This window comes from Schistocerca gregaria, chromosome 2, assembly GCF_023897955.1.
Source record: "Schistocerca gregaria isolate iqSchGreg1 chromosome 2, iqSchGreg1.2, whole genome shotgun sequence".
NCBI lineage: Eukaryota > Metazoa > Arthropoda > Insecta > Orthoptera > Acrididae > Schistocerca > Schistocerca gregaria.
Window position 1 is genome coordinate 381,025,910 of NC_064921.1, and position 26,414 is coordinate 381,052,323.

General features: G+C 42.1%; 1 protein-coding gene across 4 annotated transcripts in view; it reads left to right on the top strand.

The window, feature by feature from the left end:
• Positions 1–26,414, top strand: part of LOC126320573 (hormone-sensitive lipase-like) — a 126,768-nt gene that overhangs the window by 21,735 nt on the left and 78,619 nt on the right. For all 4 annotated transcript variants that reach the window (XR_007558148.1, XM_049994039.1, XM_049994047.1 and 1 more), the window contains exon 4: positions 11,410–11,517. Coding sequence is in view for 3 of the 4 variants with exons in the window: in XM_049994039.1 (XP_049849996.1) it covers positions 11,410–11,517 (108 nt within the window). In the remaining variant the exon portion in view is untranslated. The remainder of the gene's footprint in view (positions 1–11,409; positions 11,518–26,414) is intronic.

Sequence of the window (26,414 nt, forward strand, 5' to 3'; positions counted from 1 at the left end):
GACGCTCAGCCATATGTCTTCCTACTGTACTTCCAGCATCATATGTTGAGATTGCGGATGCCCATCACATCCCAATACTCCATATGCACTGCCTTCCATCTGTGTCAACTGCGGAGAGTACCACTTGCCTTGCTCACCAGACTGCAGGATTCTCCAGAAGGAAAGGAAAATCATGGAGTACAAGACCTTGGACTAACTGACCTACACTGAGGCTAAGAGAAAATTTGAACGCATGCATCCTGTGTGTACGACATTGTCTTACACCGCTGCTACAATAGTTCTGGCACCATCAGCTCTGCCAACCCCAGTCACCTCTCAGAGCCAGAAGACTACACCTACCCCCTTGATGGTGGGGGGCATTTCCCTCTCTGCTTCTCCTGCACCACCTACTTCAGGAGCAACACCCCCTAACCATAAAGGATGTCCGTCCCCCACTTCTAAACCGGAGAAACATAAGTCTTTTTCAGCTTCTCTCTCTAGGAAGGGGTTCCTTGGGTCATTCCCTTCCCAGGTTTCTGCTAGTGAGGAAGATGACACTTGCCAGTGGCTGAAGAGCTTAAAACAGCTGCTCATAGGGATTCGCACTCTTCCTCACTCCTGGCGACTGAGCCAGTGAAGTACTCCCAGCCAGGGAAGCCCAAGGAGCAGCAAGATAAATCCAAAAAGAAAACCCCTAAGACAAAGGACATTGCAATGGCACCCACACCACCACTACCTACAAGCTTGGTGTCTGAGGATGGGGTGGAGATTTTGGCGTCTGCTGAAGACCTAGATCTCACCAGACACTCAGAAAAAATGGATTTCGATCGCACAGGTACTCATATGGTGGAAGCAGGTGACCCTGAGGCGTAGACTACCTCATTGAGTGTTCCATCCTTACCAGTCTCATGATCACATCGTCCTACAGTGGAATTGCGGCGGTTTTTTTCCACCTCCTGTCTGAGCTACGGCAAGCGTTAAGCTTTACATCTGCATTGCCATAAAGGAAACCTGGTTCCTGGCAAAGTGGATCCCTGCCTTCCATGGCTATAAGGGATATTATAGGAACTATAGAAATTATAATCTACATCTACATGACTACTCTGCAATTCACATTTAAGTGCTTGGCAGAGGGTTCATTGAACCACAATCATACTATCTCTCTACTATTCCACTCCCGAACAGCGAGCGGGAAAAACGAACACCTAAACCTTTCTGTTCGAGCTCTGATTTCTCTTATTTTATTTTGATGATCATTCCTACCTATGTAGGTTGGGCTCAACAAAATATTTTCGCATTCGGAAGAGAAAGTTAGTGACTGAAATTTCGTAAAAAGGTCTCGCCGCGACGAAAAACGTCTATGCTGCAATGACTTCCATCCCAACTCGTGTATCATATCTGCCACTCTCTCTCTCCCCTATTACGTGATAATACAAAATGAGCTGCCCTTTTTTGCACCCTTTCGATGTCCTCCGTCAATCCCACCTGGTAAGGATCCTACATCGCGCAGCAATATTCTAACAGAGGACGAACGAGTGTAGTGTAAGCTGTCTCTTTAGTGGACTTGTTGCATCTTCTAAGTGTCCTGCCAATGAAACGCAACCTTTGGCTCGCCTTCCCGACAATATTATCTATGTGGTCCTACCAACTGAAGTTGTTCGTAATTTTAACACCCAGATACTTAGTTGAATTGACAGCCTTGAGAATTGTACTATTTATCGAGTAATCGAATTCCAACGGATTTCTTTTGGAACTCATGTGGATCATCTCACACTTTTCGTTATTTAGCGTCAACTGCCACCTGACACACCATACAGCAATCTTTTCTAAATCGCTTTGCAACTGATACTGGTCTTCAGATGACCTTACTAGACGGTAAATTACAGCATCATCTGCGAACAGTCTAAGAGAACTGCTCAGATTGTCACCCAGGTCATTTATATAGATCAGGAACAGTAGAGGTCCCAGGACGCTTCCCTGGGGAACACCTGATATTACTTCAGTTTTACTCGATGATTTGCCGTCTATTACTATGAACTGCGACCTTCCTGACAGGAAATCACGAATCCAGTCGCACAACTGAGACGATACCCCATAGCTCCGCAGCTTGATTAGAAGTTGCTTGTGAGGAACGGTGTCAAAAGCTTTCCGGAAATCTAGAAATATGGAATCAACTTGAGATCCCCTGTTGATAGCGGCCATTACTTCATGCAAATAAAGAGCTAGCTGCGTTGCACAAGAGCGATGTTTTCTGAAGCCATGCTGATTACGTGTCAATAGATCATTCCCTTCGAGGTGATTCATAATGTTTGAATACAGTATATGCTCCAAAACCCTACTGCAAACCGACGTCAATGATATAGGTCTGTAGTTAAATGGATTACTCCTACTACCCTTCTTGAACACTGGTGCGACCTGCACAATTTTCCAATTTGTAGGTACAGATCTATCGGTGAGCGAGCGGTTGTATATGAGTGCTAAGTAGGGAGCTATAGTATCAGCGTAATCTGAAAGGAACCTAATCGGTATACAATCTGGACCTGAAGACTATCCCGTATCAAGCGATTTGAGTTGCTTCGCAACCTCTAAGGTATCTACTTCCAAGAGACTCATGCTAACAGATGTTCGTGTTTCAAATTCTGGAATATTCCATTCGTCTTCCCTGGTGAAGGAATTTCGGAAAACTGCGTTCAATAACTCCGCTTTAGCGGCACAGTCGTCGGTAACAGTACCATCGGCACTGCGCAGCGAAGGTATTGACTGCGTCTTGCCACTTGTGTACTTTACATACGACCAGAATTTCTTCAGATTTTGTACCAAATTTCGAGACAATGTTTCGTTGTGGAACCTATTAAAGGCATCTCGCATCGAAGTACGTGCCAAATTTCACGCGTCTGTAAATTTTAGACCATCTTCGGGATTTCGCATTCTTCTGAACTTCGCGTGCTTTTTCCGTTGCCTCTGCAACAGCGTTCGGACCTTTTTTGTGTACCACGGGGGATCCGTTCCATCTCTTACCAATTTGAGGTATGAATATCTCAATTGCTGTTGCTACTATATCTTTGAATTTGAGCCACATCTCGTCTACATTCGCATAGTCAGTTCGGAAGGAATGGAAATTGTCTTTTAGGAAGGCTTCTAGTGGCACTTTATCCGCTTTTTTAAATAAAATTATTTTGCGTTTGTTTCTGATGGATTTGGAAGAAATGGTATTGAACCTAGCTACAATGACCTTGTGATCACTAATCCCTGTATCAGTCATGATGCTCTCTATCAGCTCTGGATTGTTTGTGGCTAAGAGGTCAAGTGTGTTTTCGCAACCATTTACAATTCGCGTGGGTTCATGGACTAACTGCTCGAAATAATTTTCGGAGAAAGCATTTAGGACAATCTCGGAAGACGTTTTCTGCCTACCACCAGTTTTGAACAAGTATTTTTGCCAATATACTGAGGGTAGGTTGAAGTCCCCACCAACTATAACTGTATGAGTGGGGTATTTATTTGTTACGAGACAAACTCTGAACTGTTCCGCAACTGTATCATCGGAGTCTGGGGGTCGGTAGAAGGAGCCAATTATTAACTTAATTCGGCTGTTAAGTATAACCTCCACCCACACCAATTCGCACGGAGTATCTACTTCGACTTCACTACAAGATAAACCACTACTGACAGACACAAACACTCCACTACCAATTCTGCCTAATCTATCTTTCCTGAACACCGTCTGAGACTTCGTAAAAATTTCTGCAGAACTTATTTCAGGCTTTAGCCAGCTTTCTGTACCTATAACGATATCAGCTTCTGTGCTTTCTATTAGCGCTTGAAGCTCAGGGACTTTTCCAGCGCAACTACAACAATTTACAGCTATAATTCCGACTGTTCCTTGATCCAAGCACGTCCTGTAATTGCCAAGCACCCTTTGACATAGCAGCCCATCCCGCACTTTCCCGAGGCCTTCTAACCTAAAAAACTGCCCAGTCCACGCCACATAGCCTCCGCTACCCGTGTAGCCGCCAGCTGAGTGTAGTGAACTCCTGACCTATTCAGCAGAACCCGAAACCCCACCACCCTATGGCGCAAGTCAAGGAATCTGCAGCCAATACGGTCGCAAAACCGTCTGAGCCTCTGATTCAGACCCTCCACCCGGCTCTGCACCAAAGGTCCACAGTCGGTTCTGTCAACGATGCTGCAGATGGTGAGCTCTGCCTTCATCTCGTAAGCAAGACCGGCAGCCTTCACCAAATCAGATAGCCGCTGGAATCCAGAGAGAATTTCCTCAGATCCAAAGCGACACACGTCATTAGTGCCGACATGTGCCACCACCTGCAGCTGGCTGCACCCTGTGCTCTTCATGGCATCCGGAAGGACCCTTTCCACATCAGGAATGACTCCTCCCGGAATGCACACGGAGTGCACACTGGATTTCTTCCTCTCCTTAGCCGCCGTATCCCTAAGGGGCTCCCAACTACCAGTAAGCCCACCCTCTGCGATTGCCCGGACCTTGAAGGCTGAGAATGATCCTCTGAAACAGGGCAGGCAGCTGCATCTGGCTCAGCCAGAGACAGTGCCTGAAACCGGTTTGTCAGACGCTCCGGGGAGGGTTTCTGATCAGCCTCCGGGGACGCCTTTCGCTGCCTTCAATGCCTTGGAACGACCTCCCTATCAACCACAGGCGAGGGCTCAGCCCCTCTGCGGGCAGCAACCGGGGCAACCACTGCGGCAGACCGATCTGGGGACAGGCGGGATGAGGTTGACATCCCGTGATACCCAAGTCCGGCTCCCCACAGTGGTGCCCATTGGCAACAGCCTCAAGCTGCGCGACCGAAGTCAGCGCCGATTGCAGCTGTGAGTGAAGGGATGCCAAGTCAGCCCTCATCCGAACACAGCAATCGCAGTCCCTGTCCATTCTAATCGATGTTGAACAACAGTTACTGAAACACGAGTCCGTGCCTAGATAACGCAAGCGAAACACGCAAAGAATGTATCATCTAACCTGTACAAATGCCTAACGACTGCGCTACAATCTGCTGAATTTACGATTACAGTAACTATAACTCGAAATTGCACCTCCTATACGAAACTCACACGCAATTTAAATAAGAATCTACAAAGTAAACACTAAAGCGCGATGCTACAACTGTCAAATACTATAATACGCCAGAAATATATGAATTAAACAATGCAAGTACCCAAAAACACAAAAAGAAATTAATTAAACTATCTAACAAATAAGTAAGCTAGGGTTATACGACTTGCTGCTGCAGCTGCTTATCCAACGGCGGCAGGGAGCACAATAATAGTGTGTCAGGTGGAGTTTGCGTTTATGTCCTAAACTCAGTCTGTAGTGAACCTGTGCCCCTTCAAACCCCTCTTGAAACTGTGGCAGCCAGAATAAGGATGATGCAGGAAATAACTGTGTGCAATGTATATCTTACTCCAGATGGTGCGGTACACCTGAATGAATGTATTAGCTGCACTGATTGATCAACTCCCTAAACTTTTCCTACTTTTGGGAAATTTCAATGCCCTTAACCCCTTGTGGGGTGGCACCGTGCTTACTGGCCGAGGCAGAAATGTCGAAACCTTACTGTTCCAGTTCGACCTCTGCCTCTTAAATACTGGGGCCACCTTACATTTCAGTGTGGCTCATGGTAGTTACTCAGCCATTGATTTATCACTTTGCAGCTCAGGACTTCCCCCATCAATCCACTGGAGAGCACATGATGACTTGTGTGGTAGTGACCACTTCCCCATCTTCCTTTCAATGCCCTAGCATCAGGCCCACAGACCCTTGCCCAGATGGGCTTTAAACAAGGCGGACTGGGAAACTTTCACTTCTGCTGTCATTGTTGAATCTCTCCCACATGGTAACATTGATGTGGTGGTTAAGCAGGTGACTACAATAATTGTTTCTGCGGCAGAAAATGCAATCCCTTGCTCTTTAGGGTGCCAGAGGTGTAAGGCAATCCCTTGGTGCTCGCCCGAAGTCGCTGAAGCAATTACAGTGCGTTGGCTAGCTTTACAGCAGCTTAAGCGGCCCTCTTTCCTGGAGCACCTCATAGTCTTTAAACGGCTCAGTGCAAGTGTGCACCAACTTAGCGAAAGCAGGAGTGTTTGGAGAGATAACGTCTCAACCATTGGGTGCCATAGGTCACCTTCCCCAGTCTGGGCAAAGATTAAACGTCTGTTCGGGTACCAGACCCCCAACATCTGTTCCCGGTGTTACCATAAATGGCTTGTTATCGGCCAACGCAAATGTGATTGTCGAGCACTCTGCTCGAGCGCTCTGCTCGAGCGCTCTGCTCGAGCGCTCTGCTCGAGCGCTCTGCTCGAGCGCTCTGCTCGAGCGCTCTGCTCGAGCGCTCTGCTCGAGCGCTCTGCTCGAGCGCTCTGCTCGAGCGCTCTGCTCGAGCGCTCTGCTCGAGCGCTCTGCTCGAGCGCTCTGCTCGAGCGCTCTGCTCGAGCGCTCTGCTCGAGCGCTCTGCTCGAGCGCTCTGCTCGAGCGCTCTGCTCGAGCGCTCTGCTCGAGCGCTCTGCTCGAGCGCTCTGCTCGAGCGCTCTGCTCGAGCGCTCTGCTCGAGCGCTCTGCTCGAGCGCTCTGCTCGAGCGCTCTGCTCGAGCGCTCTGCTCGAGCGCTCTGCTCGAGCGCTCTGCTCGAGCGCTCTGCTCGAGCGCTCTGCTCGAGCGCTCTGCTCGAGCGCTCTGCTCGAGCGCTCTGCTCGAGCGCTCTGCTCGAGCGCTCTGCTCGAGCGCTCTGCTCGAGCGCTCTGCTCGAGCGCTCTGCTCGAGCGCTCTGCTCGAGCGCTCTGCTCGAGCGCTCTGCTCGAGCGCTCTGCTCGAGCGCTCTGCTCGAGCGCTCTGCTCGAGCGCTCTGCTCGAGCGCTCTGCTCGAGCGCTCTGCTCGAGCGCTCTGCTCGAGCGCTCTGCTCGAGCGCTCTGCTCGAGCGCTCTGCTCGAGCGCTCTGCTCGAGCGCTCTGCTCGAGCGCTCTGCTCGAGCGCTCTGCTCGAGCGCTCTGCTCGAGCGCTCTGCTCGAGCGCTCTGCTCGAGCGCTCTGCTCGAGCGCTCTGCATATGATTACAAGTGAAATCTCCTGGTCATCTTCAACTGGATCTGGTGTGATGGTGTCTTTTCATCCCAATGGCAGGAGAGCACCATCATTCCAGTGCTCAAACCTGATAAAAACCCATTTGCTGTGGATAGGCACATCAGCCTCACCAACTTTGTTTTAAAGCTGCTGGAACCTATGGTATGTCGGCGGTTGGGTTGTAGTGTGTGTCTCTCTGTATTTAGTGGTCATTAAGTCTGGCAGCAGCTGTTAGACCCTCTGTCTCACCTTCTTTGTTACAGACGACTTCTGAATTTCGTACTACTGCTCCAGTACTGGAGTTGCTGAGTGTCACCTACAGGGAGTCATCCACAAGGCGCAGTCATGGGCTCTAGCCCCGGCTTCCAGTTTTCAGCTACAAAGTCATGTGTCATGCACTTCTGCCAGTGTCGTACCATTCATCTGGACCCAGAATTTTGCCTTAATGACAATTGACTCACTGTATTGGAGACATATTGATTCTTGGTATGCCCAATTGACTTGGCTCCCTCACTTTCGTAAGCTTAAGTATAAGTGCTGGCAGCACCTCAATGCCCTCTGCTGCCTGAGAAACATTAACTAGAGTGCAGATCGCTCTACACTGCTGCAGCTCTATAGAGCATTTGTTCAATCCCACCTCAATTATGGGAGTCTGATTTACAGTTCTGTGGCACCCTCAGCATTCTGTTTACTCGACCCAGTACACCACTGTGGCATTCACCTAATGACAGGAGCTTTTAGAATGAGTCCGGTGACCAGTGTCCCGGTTGGCCATGCAGAACTGCTGAACAGTTACATTGCACACATTCTTAGTTCTGCGCATCCGAATTACCATCTCCTTTTCCCAGCTACAGCAGTTAATCTCCTGCATCGGCAGCCCAGGTCATGGCTTATGATTGCGGTCCGCATCCGGTTCCTTCTGTCTGAAGTGGAGTCCTTTCCATTACCACCTCTCCTCGAGGTCCATTCACATACACCTCCAAGTGGTTTACGCTGATGGCTCAGTGGCTGATAGTCACATAGGCTTTGCGTATGTTCATGGAGGACATATTGAGCAGCACTCCTTGCCAGATGGCTGCAGTCTTTTCATTGCAGAGATGGTGGCCATATCTCATGCTCTTGAACACATCCACTCATGCCCTGGCAAGTCATTTCTCCTGTGTACTGATTCCTTGAGCAGCCTACAAGCTATCAATCAGTGTTACCATCACCATACTTTGGTAGCGTCCATTCAGGAGTCCAGCTATGCCCTGGAACTGTCCTGTCTTTCAATGGTGTTTGTGTGGATCCCAGGACATGTTGAAAGCCCAGGTAATGAACTTACGAACAGGCTGGCCAAACAGGCTATGCGGAAACCACTTCTGGAGATGGGCCTCTCCGAAACTGACTGGCGTTCTTTCTTAATGCTGCAAGGTTTTTTGGCTTTGGGAGACGAAATGGCATAACAGTATGCAAAACAAACTGCATGTCATTAAGGAGACTACGAATGTGGGGAGGTCTTCCATGCAGTCCTCTTGCAGGGAATCAATTGTCCTCTGCCGACTCCACATTGGCCATACCTGGCTAACGCATGCTTACCTCCTCCATCGTGAGGACCCACCTTGGTGTCGCTATCGCTCACAAATGACAGTTGTCCACCTCTTGATGGACTGCCCACTTTTAGCCCCTCTGTGGCGGACTTTTCACTTTCCCAGCATCCTCTCTTCAGTGTTGGGCAACAGTGCCTCAATAGCAGCTTTAGTTTTACTTTTTATTCATGAGGGTGGGTTTTATCATTTGATCTAAGTTTTAGTGCATGTCCATTGTCCTTGTGTTTCCTCCACCTTAGTGCTTTTAGGGTGGAGGTTTTAATGTGTCGCAGAGTGGCTGGCTTCTCTTTTTTATACTCATGGTCAACCAGCCATGGTAATCTGCACTCTTGTTTTGGTCTCTTCTACATGTTTCTTACGTCTCTCTGTGGTTTTCTTGTCTGACTGTCCATTTTAGTGTTTATTGCCCTTCTGTCATTCTTGTGGTTTTCTCATTTCTTCCAGCTGTGTTTTTTATGTCTCGATTATTTTACTCCCAACCTTGTGGAATTATGTTAATCGGAATGAGGGACCGATGACCTAGCTGACTAGCTGTTTGGTCCTCCCCCCCCCTCCCCCTTTTAAATCAACCAACCAAACTGACATTGTGGGGTGGCACCTCAGACCACAGATGTACCAAACTCATGATTAATACTTAACCTACATAAATTAGAATGTTATGAGTCCCCTAGTAGATCTGCTATGGTAGGGGACAGATAAGTTTGCTGCTGGATCAAAGAACCAATCATTAAGTTGACACCATTCAGAACACTTCATGTTGACTGTTATAATTGCCGCCTTCCTCCCAAATCCCAAGAATATAAATCCAAGAATATAAAGTCGCTTTCATTGCCTGATGAAGTGGTGGTGTGTTTGTTGCCTTTGCGAGCAGATCATTCAGATGTCAATAAAAGTAGTTTACAACAATTTAAAAAGTAAATACTTTTAATGCCAAGACCATAGTTTTCCTACCATAATTAAAGTTCAATAACTAGTTTTACTTGAAATCTGCAACCATCTTCAGATCTGTAACACATAGGAAATATAGCCTAGGAAAATTATGTGCAATCAAGTAGAATATAAAATCACTGTACAACACCTGAGCAAAAATAATGGGGAGTCAGTTCTTTATGTAAAAGTGAACATTTGACACAGCAGTTGAACTGTGTAGTATGTTGTTGTTGTGGTGGTGGTAGACTGGTTTGATGCAGCTCTCCATGCTACTCTATCCTGTCCAAGCTTCCTCATCCCCCAGTACCTACTGCAGATACATCTTTCTGAATCTGCTTAGTGTATTCATCTCTTGGTCTCCCTCTATGATTTTTACCCTCCATGCTGCCCTCCAGTACTAAATTGGTGATCCCTTGATGCCTCTGAACATGTCCTACCAACCGATCCCTTCTTCTAGTCAAGTTGTGCCACAAATTCCTCTTCTAACCAATTCTATTCAATACCTCCTCATTAGTTATGTGATCTACCCATCTAATCTTCAGCATTCTTCAGTAGCACCACATTTCGAAAGCTTCTATTCTCTTCTTGTCCGAACTATTTATCGTCCATGTTGCACTTCCATACATGGCTACACTCCATACAAATACTTTCAGAAAAGACTTCCTGACACTTAAGTCTATATTCGATGTTAACAAATTTCTCTTCTTCAGAAACGCTTTCCTTGCCATTGCCAGTCTACGTTTTATATCCTCTCTACTTTTGACCATCGCCAGTTATTTTGCTCCCCAAATAGCAAAACTCATTTACTACTTTAAGTGTCTCATTTCCTAATCTAATTCCCTCACCATCACCCGACTTAATTCAACTACATTCCATTATCCTCGTTTTGCTTTTGTTGATGATCATCTTATATCCTCCTTTCAAGACACTGTCCATTCCATTCATCTGCTCTTCCAAGTCCTTTGCTGTCTCTGACAGAATTACTATATCGGCGAACTTCAATGTTTTTATTTCTTCTCCATGAACTTTAATACCTACTCCAAATTTTTATTTTGTTTCCCTTACTGCTTGCTCAATATACAGATCGAATAACAATGGGGAGAGGCTTCAAACCTGTCTCACTCCCTTCCCAACCACTGCTTCCCTTTCATACCCCTCAACTCTTATAACTGCCATTTGGTTTCTGTACAAGTTATAAATAGTCTTTTGCTCCCTGTATTTTACCCCTGCCACCTTTAGAATTTGAAAGAGAGTATTCCAGTCAACATTGTCGAAAGCTTTCTCCAAGTCTACAAATGCTAGAAATGTAGGTTTGCTTTTCCTTAATCTAACTTCTAAGATAAGTCGTAGGGTCAGTATTGCCTCACGTGTTCCAACATTTCTGCAGAATCCAAACTGATCTTCGGCGAGGTCAACTTCTGCCAGTTTTTCCATTCGTCTGTAAAGAATTCGCATTAGTATTTTGCAGTTGTGACTTATTAAACTGAGAGTTCGGTAATTTTCACATCTGTCAACACCTGCTTTCTTTCCGCTCCCGGGATTGGAATGACTCCTTACCCTCTCCCTTAAAACCCACATCCTTTCATCCTTTCATCTTTCCCTCTCCTTCCCTCTTTCCTGACGGAGCAACTGTGGGTTGCGAAAGCTCGAAATTTTGTGTGTATGCTTGCGTGTTTTTTTTTATTGTGCCTATCTACCAGCACTTTCCCTTTTGGTAAGTCATGGAATCTTTGTTTTTAATATATATATATATATACATATTGTTGTTAATGATATTTTTTGCATGTTCTATATGTAAATCATTATAATGATGTTTCTCTTGAAGGTGGAAAATTTGCTGTGGACCCAGAATTGAGAGCCAGGAGGATTGTTAACATCTCACAACATGCATCAGTGGATTTTTGTAAATCATTTTGGTTGCTGGCTGAGACAGGTAAGATAAAATAAACTTTTAGCCCATATAATGAAATGGTAAGTAAATTCAGAAGCTAAATAAAAGTGGAAAAGTGTCACATTTATATGGTAAGATAGCTAACCTCTGCGAGTATTGTGCCAACACTTGCCAAAACATTGAATTATAAGTATGCTTGTTACGGATATAATTAGTGGTAAAGCTAATGTCAAAGTTATAAAGTCTCTAAAGACACAAAATTCTTACCAAACAATGTAATTACTATGAATATTTGTAAAACACAAAACATCTACTACATATCTGTACAGTGTTTTTAATATTTGGCACTTTATAAAGTGCTTCACTTAAAACTAATAAATGGGAGTCTCGTAAGGGAATATTGGAAGAAACATTGCTATATTTGAGTGTATCAAAAACTTTCATTTGACCTGTTAGTCATTACATTTTATGTATCTCTGTCATTAAGGTATCCAGTTTTTGAAAGTATAACAAACCCAGGAATTGCTGTTTTGTACTCTAGTGATGGAAGGAACTGTTGTGGCCATGAATGTAGATGTGGGGATGGTCACAGTTTGTGACAAGTAGTTCCAGATAAAGTTCCTGATCATCAGACTGAGAGTGAATACCCTGTCCTAAACACCAAACTCTCAAATTTATGCATAAGATGATGACATGTGATAAGTCATTGTGGATTGAGTGCTCTGCACTTCTTGAGACCAGCACACTGTGCCAATGATGTCAGAGTATCACCTTCTTTGTTCCATTCATCGACAAATTCATTGCCTTGCACTTCACAAACTGTCTCACACTCAGTGATACCTAAATTACAAGTATTGTGCTGAACACTCAAACTGCTGAGGTGTAGTTTCGTTGAAAGTCTTGTACTGTGCTTCAGAATTTGAGCCACATTGTAAGAAAGATGTAATAAATTATTTGGAGAAGGTTTCCTCAGCCATTTCAAATCATTTCTTGATTGAAGGTGTCCTCTATTCTTTTACATGCAGTATGGTTTAATCGATGTTTCTCCTGTATGCATGTTAGTGTCATCTACCCATGAACTGAAAGGTTATTACATCAGTCTTTTCTTTTGTTTTGGAATCTTCTGCATACCTTTGTTTCATTTTTGTTACGTCCTGATCATACCCTCCATTCCAGTCTGTTCTGTGAATCATTTGTTTTCCTGTCCTGTCTCACCCATTGCTTGTAAACCTCTCTCTCTATCTCTATCTCTGACATTTGCAAAAGCCATGATTGTGCAAAGAAAATGGAAATAAATCCATCTCTATCTAGAAACACTGTTTTGTTATGGATTTTGCATTAAAATCCTTCTCACTGCCATAGCTCAAAATTGACCACACACTCTGATTGTAAACTTTCCATTTCAGACACTTATGCAAACCGGTTTTCAAAACTCCTTAGTTAACAAAAAGCATTCTGGGCCATTTTTGTTTTTCTGTTTATGGCAATTATTTTATTTCTGCCTATTCGGTATTTGTCTTAAACTGCCCTAAATATAAAAAAACTCATCAAATAGTCCTGTTATTTCATTGTTAAACTGCACAGTTTCTTTTTGATGCCCTGTTATTTTATTTTACTTGATTTACCTCACTCCCCCACTTCAGTCAGTCATTCACTGATCATCTTCAGTAACTGTATTTCATTCTTTCTGGGTTACCCAATATCTTTTGATTCATTCTGATCTTTTTGATCTGTGAATACTCTTCACTGTGCATTGTTTGTTCATTTTTGATTTAATATCATCTTATTTTTCCATTTCTTGATTTCCTGTTTGGTTTTGCAGATCAGCCAGTGTTATTTCTAGTTCTTCTATATTCTCTCTAATTTCCTTGGTCCATACTACATATTGTTTCAGTTTCCAGAGTTTCTCTGTGATTCTTGTTGTTAATCTGGATTCTGGTGTACTAATGATGTGGCCAAAGGAAGAAACCCGCTTCTTACATATAACAATGTAATAGGTTCCAGTTCTTTGTACACTTCTTCATTTGGCACTACTTTCAATTATATCTGTTTTTGATACTTTTTATTTATAAATGTTCTAGCTATTCTACTGTCTGATTAAAGAATTTTGTTGATTAAACTTCTCTGAATGCCTTCAAAAATAGTTTCAATTGCAAATAGTACCTCAGGCTGAACTACAGCCTTCTAGTGTGTATATTTTGATTTAATTGGCAGACATTTTTTGTTGTATGTAGACCATGTTAGTTTCTGAGACTTTAACATTTTATTACTTCTTTCCTGCCAAGCAGCTATTTGATCAAGTTCTGCTATAATTTCTCCCAGATATTTAAGCTGTTTCACTATTTTTGCTTTCCAGTTGTTTACTGTTACATGGTTTGTTACCAGTGGCCTTTTACCACACTCTGTCTTTTCAAATGATATCTAGAGTCCTATTTTTCGTGCCATATTTTTTGGCTTATTATTTGGTGTCCTTGGCCTTGATCATGCGTGCAATGTTAACTCTGGTTGTTTTTTAATTTTTATATATACATTTTCTGACTTCTTGTATGTTATTAGTTAGTAATGATAATTTGTGTGTGAATCCTAAGCAATTTAAATTTATTTGAGCTTTCTTGGTTCTAGTTAGTATTTTCTTAGGATTTTCCATGTATTGTTCTCTGATCAAGTATTCTAGATAAAAGTTGAAAAGCAGTGGCGATAGACCATCATCCTGCCTTAGTCCTGTTATAATTTTAAGCAGCTCTGTTAGTTCTCCTCTGAATTTTGCTTTGTATTTGGTGTTGTTGAGGCTCAATTTTATTGTGTTTATTAATTTGGGATGAAATCTCAAATTTCTTAATATGCCCAACACTGAAGAACTGTGGATATAATAATAGGTTTTTTTGAAGACTACAATGTTTGACATGTTGTTTGTATTTTTCTCGACAGACAGCTATTATTAATTTTGAAGTGATTAACAAATTCTCCAGAGTTTGAGTCTCGGTCCAGCACACAGTTTTAATCTACCAGGAAGTTTCATATCGACGCACACTCCGCTGCAGAGTGAAAATCTCATTCTGGAAACTCCCCAGGCTGTGGCTAAGCCATGTCTCCGCAATATCCTTTCTTTCAGGAGTGCTAGTTCTGCAGGTTTTGCAGGAGAGCTTCTGTAAAGCTTGGAAGGTAGGAGGCAAGATACTGGCTGAAGTAAAGCTGTCAGGACGGGGCGTGAGTCGTGCTTGGGTAGCTCAGTTAGTAGAGCACTTGCCCGGGAATGGCAAAGGTCCCGAGTTCGAGTCTCGGTCCAGCACACAGTTTTAATCTGCCAGGAAGTTTTGTTCTAAATTCTCCTTGTTAATCTCTCAGTTCCTGATCTTTTCCACATCCCGCTAGGTGAATACCGGGCTGGTCCCCACGTTCCGCCTCAGTTACATGGCTTGCAGACATCTGAACACTATTCCATGGATTACACTCGACGCAGACAGTTGGGGTACACTAATTCCATCCCGGGGGTTATGGGGTGGTGGCGGCAGGAAGGGTATCTGGCTACCCCTTAAACATTAACATGCCAAATCCGATTAACGATGGCTGATCCTGCGTAATTATGGGACAAGGCTCAAGCAATAGATAGAACCTCTTAGTTCCTGATCAAGTTGATCTGTTGATCTTTACAGTGACTGGACAGAATTTTTTTAAGCCTTCTTATGTTCAATCCCATGTTACATGATTTATTTTTCCTCCTTTTTAGTTTAATGGATGTATTATACCTGTAGTCCAATGTTCTGCTAGTTCTCCTTTGTTCCATATTTGCACCATGCATTGGTGTAATAATATCTTTGCTGGTTCTGCTGCTTGTTTCCCAATTCTGCAAATGTTTGAGCTTCTCCACTTGCTTTAAAGTTCTTGAGCTTTGTAGACTTCATAGATTGTTGTTGAGTTCATAGTGTCAGATGGTGTTTTTATTGGGATTTCTGTGTTGATTTGAAAAAGGTATGGGGATCTTAACAATTTAGTAGTTCGTAGAATTATTGTACTAAAATTGTTTCTTTTGCTCTACTGCCGTGAGTGATCATATTGTTTTCATCTTCTAGCATTAGTGTTGCAGGATCATGTCTCTGGAGCTGTCTTCTCAATATTTTGTAGTAATATAATGAGTTTATTTTCTCACTATTTTTTATAATATTAAAATGATGTCTTTTTGTTATTGATGTTTAGCTCTCTTTATTATTTTCTTGGTAATCTTTATTCAATTTGCAAGTTCAAAGTGTGATTCTTCTGTTTGACTCTTATACCTTAACTACACTTGGTGTCTTATATTTCGTGTCCACCATTCCACAGTTGGTATTTTTTCCTTGTTTTTTTTTTTGGGGGGGGGGCTACTTGTTAAACAAATTGTTTCAGTTGAGTAATTATTTCCTCTAGCAGATCTGGTAATTTGTATTTCTAGTCTGTTCTTCATAGTCCTTGTTAAATCAGTTTCTGAATATCGTGGGTTCCCTTCCCTTCCCTTCTTTTTGGGGTGGCATGTTTTCTTTGTCGAAGGAGTGACTTTAATTCTACTTTAATCAAGTAATGATGTGAACTGGTGTCTGTTCCTCTCAGGGCTTCCACATTGTAAATTGCCCAGTGGTATTTTTTATCCATGCAAAAATGATGCATTTGCCATTTTCCTTTCTTCCAATTTTTGCTTTTCTAGGTTTTGAGTTTATTTGGTCTTCTCATAATGTATGTTGACTTTTGAGATAATTTTAGGGTTTCTATGTAATACCATTAGACTTATGCCATTTTTGTTCATTCTTCTGTGTACTGACAATTTCACTATCTCTTTTTCCCATCCTAACTGGGCATTTAATTCTCCAATTAAAATTTTGATATGGTTTTCGTTTATATTTGCCCCATCTGATCCTAAATCTCCAAAATGATTCTACATTACTTCAGCCAATTTATTTTCAGGCTGCATTCAAACTTGCTCTGTTAAGGTCTTCCATTTGCTGTTGTCTATCTGAAAACAGGACCATGCCATTGACAAACCAAAGACAAATAACTCAAAATCTGCCATTTTCCCCAATTTAGAGAACTGTAAACTTTCTCTAGAGCTTCTGAAAATATTTTTAATGGTACTGAAACTCCTTGATGGACTTATCTTTTGAATGTGACTTTCTCATTATTCTAATGAAGTTTAATGAAAGCAGTAACAATGTATATATTTGTCAATGCACTAACATATGAAGAGTGGAAATGGAGTTTGTTCTAAGTGTCATATTTTCACAAAATGTTTTCAGTGCTCTAGACTCGAACCAGGTGCCAAATCCTTGGAGAAAGTCTTCCAAACATGTGTTAGTAGATGGCCGTAGTCTCTGTGCAGAGCTGGGCTTCCCTCTGGAGTTCAAAAATTTAAAAGATGTGAGAAGTGGTTTTTGTTGCCTACTGTTCTACTTGTTAAAAACCTGTTGTTGTATATCTGTACTTTTATTGCCACAAATAAAACATAGTGCCTCCGTATTACTGGTACTTTCAACAAAATGTTTCATTCTGCTATTTATTTGAAAACATACAGTTTGGAGTGTGTAGCTGTATACAAAATAAAAGATGATTTTTGCAAAGAAGAAAATGGCTACCAGCTATTCTTAATAGTGCTATTTATCTACACAAAAAGCAGTGTGGTTGTTATTGTCGTCGTCATCTCCAGTACAAAGACTGTATTAATGCTGCGCTCCACGCTACTCTATTCTGTGCAAGCCTCTTCATCTCAGAGTAACTCCTGCAACCTACATCCATCTGAATCTGCTTATGGTATTCATCTCTCGAGCTCCCTCTACAATTTTTACCCCCTCCCCACCATCCCTAGCCCCTCATCCCCACTCACACATCCCTCAGCACTAAATTTGTGATCCCTTGATCTCGCAGAATGAGTCCTACCAACCAATCCCTTTTTAGAGTCAGGGTTTGCCACAAATTTATCTCCAATTCTATTCAGTACCCCCTCCTTAGTTATATGATCCACCCATCTAATCTTCAGCATTCATCTGTAGCACCACATTTCAAACGCTTCTATTCTCCTCATGTCTAAACTGTTTGTCATCCATGTTTCCCTTCCATATATGGCTACACTCCATACAAAAACTTTCAGAAAAGACTTCCTGACACGTAAATCTTACTAGATGTTAACAAGTCTCTTCCTCAGAAAAGCTTTTCTTTCCATTGTCAGTGTACATTTTATATCCCCTCTACTTTGATGTTCATCTGTTATTTTGCTGCCCAAATAGCAAAACTTGTCTACTGTGTTGTCTCATTTCTTCATCTAATTCCCTCAGCCTCACCTGGTTGTATGTGGCTACATTCCATTATCCTGATTTTGCTTGTGATGATGTTCACCTTATATCCTCCTTTCAAGACACTGTCTATTCTATTCAACTGCTATTCCACGTCCTTTGCTGTCTGTGACCGTATTACAGTGTCATCGGCAAACCTCAAAGTATTTATTTCTTCTCCCTGGACTTTAATTCCTACTCCAAATTTTTCTTTTGTTTCCTTTATTGCTTGCTCAATATACAGATTGACTAACATTGGGGATAGGATACAATCCTGCTACACTCCCTTTTAAACCACTATTTCCCTTTCATGCCCCTTGACCCTTAACTGCCATCTGGTTTCTGTACAAACCGTCAACAGCCTTACACTCCCTGTGTTTTACCCCTACCACCTTTAGAACAGGAAAGAGAGTATTCCAGTCAACATTGTCAAAAACTTTCACTAAGTCTACAAAGGCTATAAGTCTCTCTTCTTTGGGAAATTAGAGGGTCAGTATTGCCTCAGATGTTCTTACACAACATTTCTCTGGGATCCAAATTGATGTTCCCTGAGGTCAACTTCTACCAGTTTTTGTATTTTTCTGTTCATAATTCATGTTAGTATTTTGCAGCTATGACTTGTGAAGCTGGTAGTTTGATAGTGTTCACACCTGTCAACAACTAATTTCTTTGAAATTGAAATTATTATATTCATCCTGAAGTCTGAGGGTGTTCCGCCTTTCTCATACATCTTGCTCACCAGATGGAAGAGTTTTGTCATGGCTGGCTCTCACAAGACCATCAGTAGTGTTAACGAAATGTTGTCTACTTCTGGGCCTTGTTTCAACATACGTTTTTCAGTGTTCTGTCCAATTCTTCATACAGTATCATATCTCCCATCTCGCCTTCATCTACATCCTCTTAAATTTACATAATATTGCCCTCAAGTACATCACCCTTATATAGACCCTCTATATATGCCTTCCACCATTCTGCTTTCCCTTCTTTGCTTAGGACTGGTTTTCTCTCCAACCTCTTGATATTCATAGACTTGGTTCTCTTTTCTCCAAAGATCTTTTATTTTTCCTGTAAGCGACATCTATCTTACTCCTAGTGATCTGTGCTTCTGCATCCCTACCTTTGTCCTCTAGCTGGTCCTGCTTATTTATTTTTTCACTTTCTGTTGATCTTGTTGTTTTTTAGACATTTGTGCTCCTTTTCACCTACTTCATTTATTGCATTTTTGTATTTTCTCCATTTATCAGTTAAATTCAGTATCTCTTGTGTTACCCAAGGATTTCTACTAGTCTTCATATTTTTACTTACTTGATCTGCTGCTGCCTTCACTATTTCATCTTTCAAAGCTACCCGTCCTTCTTCTACTGTATTCCTTTACTCTGTTCTTGTCAAGCATTCCCTAATGCTCCCTCTGAAACTCTCTACTACCTCTGGTTCTTTCAGTTTATCCACGTACCATCTCCTTAAATTCCTACCTTTTTGCAGTTTCTTCAGTTTTAATCCACAGTTCATAACCATTAAATTGTGGTCAGAGTCCATATCTGCCCCTGGAAACATTTTACAGTTTAAAACCTGGTTCCTAAGTCTCTGTCCCACCGTTATATAATCAAACTGAAACCTTCTAGTGCGACGTGCGGAGTAGCCATGCGGTCTCGGGCGTCACGTCATGGTTTGCGCGGCTCCCTCCGTCGGACATTAGAGTCCTCCCTTGGACATGGGTGTGTGTGTTGCCATTAGTGTAAGTTAGTTTAAGTTAGATTAAGTAGTGCGTAAGCCTAGGGACTGATGACCTCAGCAGTTTGGTCCCAATAATCTGTAACATTAGTTTCTAATTTCCTTTTAGTGTCTCTGCCTCTTCTATGTATACAGCCTTCTTTCAGGATTCTTAAACCAAGTGTGATTAAATTATGCTCTGTGCAAAATTCTACCAGTCGGCTTCCTCTTTCATTCCTTTTCCCCAGTCCATATTCAACTGCTACTTTTCCTTCTCTTCCCTTTTCTAATATTAAATTTCAGACACCCCCCTGTGACTAATAAATTTTCAACTCACTTAACTATCGGAATAATTCCTTTTACCTCATCATATATTTCTTCATTGTCTTTTTCATATGCATAGCTAGTTTGCATATAAACTCATACTACTGTGGTGGATGTGGGCTTTGTCTCTGTCTTGGCTACAATAGTGCATTCACTATGCTGTTTATAGTAGCTTATTCATGTTCTGTTTTTTTTATTTGTTATTAAAACTACTTTTGTGTTACCTCTATTTTATTTTGTGTTTATAACCCTGATCAGAAGTCCTTTTCTTCCTGCCACTGAACTTCACTAATTCCCACTGTATCTGACTTCAACCTAAACATTTCCCTTCTCAAATTTTCTTACCTGCATGTTTAAGGTATCCAACATTCTATCCTCCAACCCGTAGGATGCCAGTTTTGTATCTCATGATTACTTAGTCTTCCTGAGCAGTCCCTGCCCAGAGATCCAAATGGGGAACTATGTGACCTCCGGAATATTTTACCCAAGGGGATGCTGCCATCATTTAATCATACAGTAGAGCTGCATGCCCTCGAGAAAAATTAGGGCTTTAGTTTCCTCTTGTTTTCAGCTGTTCACAGTACTCACACAGCAAGGCGTTTTGGTTGATGTTACAAGGCCAGATCAGCCAATCTTACAGACTGTTGCTCCTGCAACTGCTGGAAAGGCTGCTGCTCCTCTTCAGGAACCACGTGTTCATCTGACTTTTCAGCAGATATCCCTTCACTGAGGCACACAAGCTTCTCCGCCTACGGCAAGGTCCATAGTTAATGGGGGCAGCGCGATAGCACTGTTACCAGTTTCAAACTGACAGGTTCATCTTCAGACAGCTTCACATTTATATTAAATTTGTTATTGTTTAGATTAGCTGTTGACTTTTTCCCCTTTACTAATGTAAACAACAACAAATGTGATATAAATGTGAACAGCCATCTGAAGATGAACATGTCAGTTCAAAACTGGTAATGGCTCTGTTTATGTGAACAAATAACTGCATTAACAGTGGCTGGTTGCTGTTTCCTTCTTTGCAGGAACCAACCTGTAAAAACTTCCTTATTGGCACTTAGAATCAGTTTCCTGGTACTGCACGTAGGACTTTACTAAGAAAGTATATATTTTCTTACTTGTTTCATTATTTTGTGCAGTGATGTGGTGAATGGCATAATTCTATAGTATCACAATACCTTCTCAATTTTTTAGATGCAAATTGGTTGTGTATAAACAGAGATAGTGTTCTTTTTTGTTCCCCTGATGAATGTCACATTAGATGCTTATAATGTTTCATGTGTTGAATTAGTGCATTGTTTCTCAGTAGCTGTAAGGACATATTTAGTTTCAACTTGAATCAGAAACTTCATCAAAATCAGTTTATTTGTTTATTTAATCTCATGGACATCTGGATTTAGGTTTTCTGTGGTTTCCTACACCTCTTATGACAAATGTCACAATGACATTTTTGAAATTGGACATGGATGACTACCTGCCCCATTTATTATCCATTTCTGGTGTTCTCTAGACTGCCTTAAAGGTAATTTGTTTTGTCAGATTTTGTGGTTAACATACCAACTGCTTAGACACTGCGTTCGTGAAAACGTAACTTGTTTCAAAGCAGTATCTTCTGATTCTTTGTCATCATCATCATCCATAATGATGTGTGACTATTGGATATATATAAAAACTTTAGCTAGGCTTCATGAGTTACTTCAAAAGCATTTAATATTAATTACTTATGGTGAGAATTCTAGAATTGTGTGAAGAATTTGGTAATGCTACCTACTATTTCCATTTATATTTATTCCATCATGAAGTATGTGATAAACATTTTCAAAAGAATAAATCAGTTCATGGAATCCATTCTAGAAATAAGAATAATATAAAGATGAAGTCATAATGTCATATTTTCAATAATTTGCTAGCAGGCACTAAAAGAAGTAAGTTTAAGAGAACCTCAAAGGTAATATTGCTGGCAAACTTTTTGTATTCCACTGAAGAATTTTGTAATTGAAACAGTGTATATGTTCCTGCAAGCTGTGGTGCATACATTGTAGTGTAGTTGTGAGAATCACTGCTTGGCATGCTGTGGATCAACAGTTCAAATCCAACCACTAGCAGTTATTAGTAATTTGGAATTTCTTATGTTCATCTGTTCAGTGTTTGTACAAATAGCTACATTCTCCATCCAGTTTGTCATGTCTGTTCTTGCTGTACATTGGTGTCTGTAATAAACATGCCTCCAGTGATAAGTGTCGTACTTCATTGTCATCAAGGTTTTCAGTTTTTAGACTTCTTTTTGGTTTCGGTGTGTTATTGTATGGTGGAGATGCTGGGTACTTCAAAATGTGATCACCATGGCTCCAATTAGGCAACATAAAAGCCATCGCCTTCACAGACAGGAACCACTATCCAGACCTCACATTGTTCCTAAATCCCATATAGTCAGGAGGCAGATGCATTCCAAAACACCAATGTCAACTGTATATCAAACCGCCTTCATGTTTTCTGTAGACTCCTGTCGGGACTTAAGAAGATGGCTGAATGGGTTTGACCAAATCACCAGATACAACATGTGGGATGACATGGTATGTTTGGTAAATGTATACTTTCACTTGGACAGCACAGCCCAGCACTGGTTGAAGAATGATGAAGAACAACTCAGTATCTGGGACAAATTTCAAGCTGAATAAAAAACATTTGGTGGCAGTCTGCAGCAAGTCCGCTTAGCCAAAGAACAATTCAAAAACAAGCACATCATCATGGCAAAATGACACAGTCATATGTACAGAAGATTTTGACCCTTTGCAACATTGTGAACCAGACGGACAGAAGCTGGAAAAAAAAAAATCCACGTCTGATGAAAGGATCACGGAAGACATGTACCAAGCTCTTCAGGTAAAAAAATTTCACGACAACAGAAAAATTTCATCAAGTGGTGCCAGTGCACTGAGGAAATGCTACAGCAAAGAATCAGATGAAAGAGGTATGATGGTCTCCCAACAGTGGCCCCTGTGGCAGTTGTGGATAAAGCCATGATATCACTTCTTGCATAATCTAGGTTGCAGGAGGAGAGATACCGTATTTTGTGGCAGCCAGTACTGTTAGACCAGGTACACGTGAAGAATGGACTCGGCCAATTCAGGCTTACACCATCACCATCAAATGACAGCCTAGCATCTGATCAGTGTAGGTCAACCAACTCCTCTACTCAATATGAATGCCCTGGATATGTTGTGCACTACAGAAGAAGAAGAAGAAGAAGAAGAAGAAGTTTTTGACGACTGTTACACTGCAAGAAGTCAATATCATTATTTTATTCACGCCAATCAACTGCAGATCGACTCATGGGCTGGAGGCCTTGGACGAGGTTGCTCAGCATCACACTATAGCCACCCCTGTCACCAACCACTCACTGATCCACCAAATTCAGGAAAACTGAGGTGACTATTTAAGTATGTGAGGCCACCACAGGTCAGAATATTATGTGGTCGATAGCAGCGTGGCAGGAAATCTCAATGATGTCATCATTCACAGCCAACCAGTCCAGGTACTGGTAACTGAGTGGTTTCTTTTTCTGTAATTCCAGATGCCTATTAGTGTCAGCTAAAGTGAACTGTTTCGCGATGTGAAAGTGATTATACTGAAGGTCACAAAGAGCAGTACATCCAGCTGACAAGAGTATGTGTTGCAAGAATAACTGTCAATCACAGAACACAGGTCTTCGAATTCATCATTTTAGCATAATGAGACCATAATGTTATTTACAGATGGGATTTTTTGGAGGCACCTCAAGCAGTCATATAAGGTGGAAGATCAGAGATCCAGATTGACTAAACTGTTCTGAAAAGCACACAGAAGAAAGATTGCTCTTGGCAGTTTGCCGTTAAAGACGTGGTTATCCTGCCATCAAGATGAATGCCAATCGTCAACTGTGATGCTCATTTAAACTATGAATCTTTTGTAAGTTGTAAAAAGTATTCAGCCTCAAAAAAGAAATATACATTGCAGCAACGAACAAACTATAGTCGGTGGCCAGAGAGAACTTTGGACCAGCAACCACAACTCTTACTCTAAAGGCATATGCATTGGGACAGCCAGACCAATCCAGGATGGGCAAATTAGTGTCATTAGAGAAGAATCTTGCTTTGCCACCACTACTGATGATGCAAGGGAAGAATCTGGCCTGACTGAGGAGTGACGTCAGTGACAGACGGCCACCTAAATCACTTTATGGATGCTTTCATATCTGGACTGAAGAAAAGACAACCAAGTGGCTTGTGGTAATAAAAACAAAACACAAAACAAAAACCTTATGAACACTGTGGGTCACTTACCAACTAGCCATTCTCCATACAGAGTATTGCCAACTGAACAATGGATAAGAAAAGTGGAAGCGGAAAAGATGCTGCAAGGGGTATCATTGAATCTCCAGTGTGTCTCTGGCCCTCTCCTGCAGTTCTTGTGAAGCAGGACAGCACATGGTGTTTCTGCATCGACTGCCAATGACTGAACAAAATCACGATGAATGATGTCTGCCCATTATTGCATATTGATGACACCCTAGACTGCTTGAAAGGAGCAACTGACTGTGAACAGACTTCTTTCACAACTCCTGGTGGTCTTTATGAGTTTAAAATTGTGCCATTTGGACTATTAATGTTCCAACTACCTTCGAACATATGATGGACAATCTACTTTGATATCTTGAATGGATCATGTGTCTTTACTATGTGAATGACGTCATCATTTTTCAAAGATATTTGAAGAACATATGAACTTCCTGATGGCTGTGATGAAGTGTTCAGACTGCAGGTCCTTAATGAGCTGTGTAGTACAGACTCGAGAGTGAATGGTTAACCGTCATGTGGTCTGGTTCATAGTGACCAGACAACACTTAGCCACTGTCAATCGGGATTCTGGAGATTTTGGTCCACTGTTGACAACCTGACCAACCTGACCCTGCTAGAGGCAGCTACTCGGCAGACTTCCCTATGTAAACAGCATTATATAGGTATATTCTTTGACATCAGTGAGGTGACACTACTTGGAAACACAGTATTCTCGTGCAACTCCATCAGTGGGGCTTTTATGGCCACCTCTCCATATTCAAGTGGTGGTTTTCTAGGTCCCGTGCTGGTGATCTGTTGTTGGATCATATTGAGCAGGAGAATGGTGTTCCTCAGACAGTGTTTTAAAAGTGTTACCCTCCTATAGCTGTAAATGGTGTCACACCTACGGTAAGGAGTCCTGTACAAAGCTCCTTATTTGTGGATGATATTGCAGTTTTCTCTTTCTCTTCCATCATTATAACAGCAACTCGTCAGTTACAACGTACAGCGAAGAGGATGGAGGAGTGGGCTGAAAAGTCTGGTTTTTATGTTTTCTGCAGAGATGTTTGTGTATTCATTTTAATGGTTTTTGTCATTTTTAATTTACCTGAATTGTGTGTTTGGAACACCATTCTCCCTTTTTAAGACACTATACAGTTTTTAGCTTCTTTTTTACTCAAAGCTGTCATGGTTACCACACCCGAAGGCAAGGGCACAGAAGGCACTGAACGTTTTGAAGTGTCTTAGCCACAGATCTTGGGGAGCAGACAGTTTCATAGAGCTGTAGGTGCACAGCATATGAAGCAGCAAGCCCTTTGTAACTGAAAGTCATTTATGCTGTACACCATGAGTTTATCAGGCTGGCCATCGGCAGTTACAGAACTGCCAACCTTGTTACTGCAGAGGCCCAGAGCAATTTCAGATTTAGTGTAGCACACGAGAGATTACACTCCTGCTTCCGTATTTCATGCAATATTCTTTGACATTTCAAATGAGCACCACAATTCCTTAGGTGTCTTAGAGACAGGTCCAAATAGGAGGACTCTGATGGTTACTCTGTTGTTTTCCTCGATCTCGTCCTCAAGATTTGGTTGCCTCCAGAGTTCACTGTATTTGATCCCGAACTATCTGCAATCTTGAGGATGCTGGAACAGATCAAATATGGCATGTTTGCTAAATTCCTCATCTGCTCTGACTCCCTGAGTGTCCTTCAGTCTCTGGAACGCTTGTATCCAGCTGATAAAGTAATCCAGGACATCCCTCGTCCTCCCCTCCCTGGCTGCAACAGCTGGGGAAGGTGGTGTCCTGCTGCTGGGTGCTAGCGCACATGAGTATTTTGGGGAACAAAAGGACAGACATGGCAGCTAAGGAGGTGTGTTGTGCGCCTCAGTTAGTTCAGTGGGAACATGAGTAGGAGGAAGTGACAGACAATAAGCTCTCTCAAGTAAAGCCTACAGTGCTGCAGTGTTTTACCTCCTTCCAGATACGCAGAGGGGGCAAGGTTCTCTTTACTCATCTTTGCATAGGCCACAGCCCTATGACGCATTGATTTTTGCTCCAGTATGTGGTGTTTTGTGGCATACAGATAGCTGTGCACCACATTTTATTCACTGTGTTTTATTTTCTGACCAGAGGCCAGCAGCATTGTTGCCAACATATCTGCCATGTATTCTAGACAAAATTCGCAAGAATGTGGTGGGAGTTTAAAGTTTTGGTGATTTTTCCCAACTTGTTTCCTAAAATTTTAGGGAGATAGTCATGATGTGTTAACAGTGTTACAGGGGTCACACAT